Source organism: Oncorhynchus gorbuscha, linkage group LG16, assembly GCF_021184085.1.
Source record: "Oncorhynchus gorbuscha isolate QuinsamMale2020 ecotype Even-year linkage group LG16, OgorEven_v1.0, whole genome shotgun sequence".
Classification (NCBI taxonomy): domain Eukaryota; kingdom Metazoa; phylum Chordata; class Actinopteri; order Salmoniformes; family Salmonidae; genus Oncorhynchus; species Oncorhynchus gorbuscha.
The window spans coordinates 96,931,419-96,937,418 of record NC_060188.1 but is presented as its reverse complement, the minus strand read 5'-3'; the positions used below and the strand labels follow the sequence as shown (position 1 = coordinate 96,937,418).

At 45.2% G+C, this 6,000-nt stretch overlaps 1 protein-coding gene across 1 annotated transcript in view; it reads right to left on the bottom strand.

Moving 5' to 3' along the window:
- Nucleotides 1-591: 591 nt before the first annotated feature.
- Nucleotides 592-6,000, bottom strand: part of LOC124000353 (phospholipid phosphatase-related protein type 1) — a 149,503-nt gene continuing 144,094 nt past the window's right edge. Inside the window, exon 8 of the mRNA XM_046306652.1 lies at nt 592-1,684. Coding sequence (XP_046162608.1) covers nt 1,652-1,684 — 33 coding nt within the window. The 3' untranslated portion in view covers nt 592-1,651. The remainder of the gene's footprint in view (nt 1,685-6,000) is intronic.

Genomic DNA, 6,000 nt, shown 5'->3' with positions numbered 1-6,000 from the left:
CTCTATGGGTCGCCGGTTGCCACTCTATGGGTCGCCGGTAGCCACTCTATGGGTGGCAGGTAGCCACTCTATGGGTGGTAGGTAGCCACTCTATGGGTCCCCGGTTGCCACTCTATGGGTGGTAGGTAGCCACTCTATGGGTGGTAGGAAGCCACTCTATGGGTGGCAGGTAGCCGCTCTATGGGTGGTAGTTAGCCTAGTGTTTAAAAGCTTTGGGCCAGGTCGTTGATTCGAATCACCGAGCCGTCAAGGTGGAAAAATCTGCCTTTCTGTCCTTGAGCAAGGCAGTTAACCCCCAACAACTGCTCCCCGCGTGTCGATGACGGGTTGGAATAAATACGGAAGACACATTTCAGTTTAATATATTCAGTATTCCCCTTCTCACAGAGCGCCAATATTCTGGTGACGACTTAACACAGGTGGAAGATTACTTATTTCTTGTCGAAGTCAAATTGTATTATCACCTACAGAATAAGCCTTGGAAATGCAGCCCACACAATTTGATTTAATTACGACTGCTAAATCTACACTCAATACCACCAGGGCCAGCAAAGACTTTTGTTGAAATGAATAAAAAGCCCACACAATAGATACTCTGCTAACTATTTATTATTTGGACAAATCAAGAAAAAAATATATGCAGCATTTCAAAAGAAATTATTATTATTTATTTTTTTAAAGAAAGACTATACAAATCGGGAATATTTATTCAAATAGTTCAACTGTGTACTTCCATGCTGAGAGAATGGCAGTTTCTGGATGGAGAAGACAAAACACAATAATACCACACTGTGTCATAGTCCAATGGGATGTTGTTTTCCCCTAAACAACACGAATAACAAATACATTCCTGAAAAAAATCAGCAGGCAATAAATAAATACATGTATATATGTATATAAAAGAAAACAAAACAAATCGGTCCAAATGTTTTATACAGAGATAACAAATAATAATACAAAATAAGAATTTAGTCAATAAATGTACAGACTAACAGAATAGAGTGAGGAATTTGTACAAATACCACAGAACGACATCAATATTTCAATAACATTAGATAGACTGTATACCGTATATTATATTTCCTTTGTGATATAAAACATGACTATAGAGAGGAGGAATGAATGCGTAAGTAAGTCCTGACACAATGTAAAACATGATGAGAGAGAGAGAGAGAGAGAGAGAGAGAGAGAGAGAGAGAGAGAGAGAGAGAGAGAGAGAGAGAGAGAGAGGAGGAAGTCCTGACACAAATCAGACTAGGGGTGAAACATTCCGATAATTTTCCCAGCATGCCCAGACTTTCCAGAAATCCCAGTAGAAGGGTTCCTGGATTTCCTGCTAATTCACACACCGATTCCGGGAATCTTCTATTGTGGAAAACCTGGATATTTTTGGAAAGTTACGCGACTTTTGCAACCCTAGTTCAGACCTACAGTAGTAACATCTTCAGGGTTAGGGTAAGCTACAGCACGTACTCCCTTATACAAAATGTACAAATCATCGGCCTCTAACTAGTTACATACACCAGAATACTGTCCTTTTTTTGTTTGTTACAGTAGTAGTATGACACAGTACAAAACATAATTGTGCCTAGAAGTTGTGTTGAGGAGACGCAAAGGTGACCCGGTGTTGACCCCCCTCGGTCCCCGCTAGTCATGTGACCTCGGTCATCGATGCCGAATGGTTCTGAAAAACAGGAAAAGAGACGTGTTACATTTTCTTTCTCCATTTTCTTAAAAACTAAGAATTTAGGTTAATACTGTGGTCCATCAAACATAAAGTAAACGAGTGTGGAATGCATATCCTAAACTTTACAAAAACCTGTGCTGAGTGTGGTATACGTTTCCTATACTTTACGAAAACCAGTGCTGAGTGTGGTATACGTTTCCAATACTTTACAAAAACCAGTGCTGAGTGTGGTATACGTTTCCTATACTTTACAAAAACCAGTTCTGAGTGTGGTATATGTTTCCTAAACTTTACAAAAACCAGTGCTGAGTGTGGTATACGTTTCCTATACTTTACAAAAACCAGTTCTGAGTGTGGTATATGTTTCCTAAACTTTACAAAAACCAGTGCTGAGTGTGGTATATGTTTCCTAAACTTTACAAAAACCAGTGCTGAGTGTGGTATATGTTTCCTATACTTTATGAAAACCAGTGCTGAGTGTGGTATACGTTTCCTGTACTTTATGAAAACCAGTGCTGAGTGTGGTATACGTTTCCTATACTTTATGAAAACCAGTGCTGATTGTGGTATACGTTTCCTATACTTATGAAAACCAGTGCTGAGTAAAACTACTGATAGGGTTCGGGAAGACAAAGTAAAGGTTTACACAGGAAGGAAATGAATACAGTACAGTACTCCTCCCAGTTATTTCTACGGCACCACATCACACAACGTCTTGATACCCTGTGGTAAACACACCTCCACCTCTCAAACGTCCAACAACTTCCAACAACACAGGGACAAAGTCCTAGACTACTGCTACTCTACCCACAAGCAAGCGTACGAGGCCCTCCCTCGTCCCCCATTCGGTAAATCAGATACCTATGTGAGAATACTATTCATTGACTACAGCTCACCACCATTATCCCCTCCAAGCTCGTCACCAAGTTGAGGACCCTGGGACTGAACACCTCCATCGGCAACTAGATCCTGGATTTCCCGAAGGGCCTAGGGGGCCCCACAGGGGTGTGTGCTTAGTCCCCTCCTGTACTCCCTGTTCACCGACGGGCCTAGGGAGCCCCACAGGGGTGTGTGCTTAGTCCCCTCCTGTACTCCCTGTTCACCGACGGGCCTAGGGGGCCCCACAGGGGTGTGTGCTTAGTCCCCTCCTGTACTCCCTGTTCACCCACAACTGCATGGCCGCGCATGACTCCAACACCATCATCAAGTTTGCTGAGGAAACGACGGTGGTAGGCCTGACTAACAGTGACGATGAGACAGCTTAAATGGAGGAGGTCAGTGGCAGGACAACAACCTCTCCCTTAATGTCAGTAAGACCAAGGAGCTGATCGTGGACTATAGGAAAATGGAGAGGGCAACCAAGCCCCATCCACATCAACGGGGCTGCAGTGGAGCCGGTTCGAGAACTCCAAGTTCTTTGGTGTCAAAATCACAAAGGATTTAAAATGGTCCACACACACGTGCACAGTCATGAAGAAGGATCGACAGACGCCTCTTCCCCCTCAGGAGGTTGAAAAGGTTTGACATGGATCCTTTCAAAAAGTTCTACAGTTGTACCATTGAGAGCATCTTGACAGTGTGCATCACTGCTTGGTATGGCAACAGCACTGTATGGCGCTACAGAGGGTGGTGAGGACAGCCAAGTACATCACTGGGGCCCAGCTCCCTGCCATCCAGGACCTATATATCAGAGGGTGGTGAGGACAGCCTAGTACATCACTGGGGCCCAGCTCCCTGCCATCCAGAACCTCTATACCAGAGGGTGGTGTGGACAGCCCAGTACATCACTGGGGCCGAGCTCCCAGCCATCCAGGACCTCTATACCAGAGGGTGGTGTGGACAGCCCAGTACATCACTGGGGCCGAGCTCCCAGCCATCCAGGACCTCTATACCAGAGGGTAGTGTGGACAGCCCAGTACATCACTGGGGCCAGGCTCCCTGTCATCCAGGACCTCTATACCAGAGGGTGGTGTGGACAGCCCAGTACATCACTGGGGCCAGGCTCCCTGCCATCCAGGACCTCTATACCAGGCGGTATAAAAGGAAGGCCTGGGAAATCGTGAAAGACTCCAGCCCCCCCATGCCATAGACTGTTCTCTCTGCTTGTAAGGTTTGGAGCTGGAAAAAAAGGCATTTCTCTTTACTTGAGCACGTGACATTGAAGCTTGAAACTTGAACCACCTGCTACATTGATTACATGTCAGTGATCCATATGCAGGAGACTAACTGCCCAGTCAATCAAACAGCAAAAATAATTATCTGCAACCTCATTTCCTTATGGATCCAGAAATCAGTGTGTCTCTTTCTTTGATTGACAGGTGATCCTGGCAGAGAGAGGCTGATGTCATTAATAAACCGGCTTCATATTGGTAGACACTGTAGCTGGACATCACACTGCTTCCTTCACCATCTCTCTCACACAGAGACTAGATCGCTCGACCGTACTTCTTATTCCCTCACCATCTCAAATCAAATAGAAGACAGGTGTACACAACAGGTGTTTCACCTCACAGTGAAATGTTTACTGACAAGCCCTTCACCAACAACGCTTTAAGAAGTAAAAAATAGATCAAATAAAATTAACAAATCATTTAAGAGCAGCAGTAAATAACAATAGTGAGGCTATATACAGGGGGTACCGGTACAGAGTTAATGTGGAGGCTATATACAGGGTGTTACGGTACAGAGTCAATGTGGAGGCTATATAGAGGGGGTACCGGTACAGAGTCAATGTGGATGCTATATACAGGGTATTACGGTACAGAGTCAATGTGGAGGCTATATACAGGGTATTATGGTACAGAGTCAATGTGGAGGCTATATACAGGGGGTACCGGTACAGAGTCAATATGGAGGCTATATACAGGGGGTACCGGTACAGAGTCAATGTGGATGCTATATACAGGGTATTACGGTACAGAGTCAATGTGGAGGCTATATACAGGGTATTATGGTACAGAGTCAATGTGGATGCTATATACAGGGTATTACGGTACAGAGTCAATGTGGAGGCTATATACAGGGTATTATGGTACAGAGTCAATGTGGAGGCTATATACAGGGTATTATGGTACAAAGTCAATGTGGAGGCTATATAGAGGGGGTACCGGTACATTTACATTTACATTTAAGTCATTTAGCAGACGCTCTTATCCAGAGCGACTTACAAATTGGTGCATTCACCTTATGACATCCAGTGGAACAGTCACTTTACAATAGTGCATCTAAATCTTAAAGGGGGGGGGGGTGAGAAGGATTACTTATCCTATCCTAGGTACAGAGTCAATGTGTAGGCTATATACAGGGTGTTACGGTACAGAGTTAATGTGGAGGCTATATACAGGGTGTTACGGTACAGAGTCAATGTGGAGGCTATATACAGGGGGTACCAGTACAGAGTCAATGTGGAGGCTATATACAGGGTGTTACGGTACAGAGTCAATGTGGAGGCTATATACAGGGGGTACCGGTACAGAGTCAATGTGGAGGCTATATACAGGGGGTACCGGTACAGTGTCAATGTGGAGGCTATATACAGGGGGTACCGGTACAGAGTCAATGTGGAGGCTATAGACAGGGTGTTACGGTACAGAGTCAATGTGGAGGCTATATACAGGGGGTACCGGTACAGAGTCAATGTGGAGGCTATATACAGGGGGTACCGGTACAGAGTCAATGTGGAGGCTATATACAGGGGGTACCAGTACAGAGTCAATGTGGAGGCTATATACAGGGTGTTACGGTACAGAGTCAATGTGGACGCTATATACAGGGGGTACCGGTACAGAGTCAATGTGGAGGCTATATACAGGGGGTACCGGTACAGAGTCAATGTGGAGGCTATATAGAGGGGGTACCGGTACAGAGTCAATGTGGAGGCTATATAGAGGGGTTACCGGTACAGAGTCAATGTGGAGGCTATATACAGGGGGTACCGGTACAGAGTCAATGTGGAGGCTATATACAGGGGGTACCAGTACAGAGTCAATGTGGAGGCTATATACAGGGGGTACCGTATAATCTGTGTAGTCTGTACAGAGTCAATGTGGAGGCTATATACAGGGGGTACCAGTACAGAGTCAATGTGGAGGCTATATACAGGGGGTACCGGTACAGAGTCAATGTGGAGGCTATATACAGGGGTACCGGTACAGAGTCAATGTGGAGGCTATATACAGGGGTACCAGTACAGAGTCAATGTGGAGGCTATATACAGGGGTACCGGTACAGAGTCAATGTGGAGGCTATATACAGGGGTACCGGTACAGAGTCAATGTGGAGGCTATATACAGGGGTACCAGTACAGAGTCAAT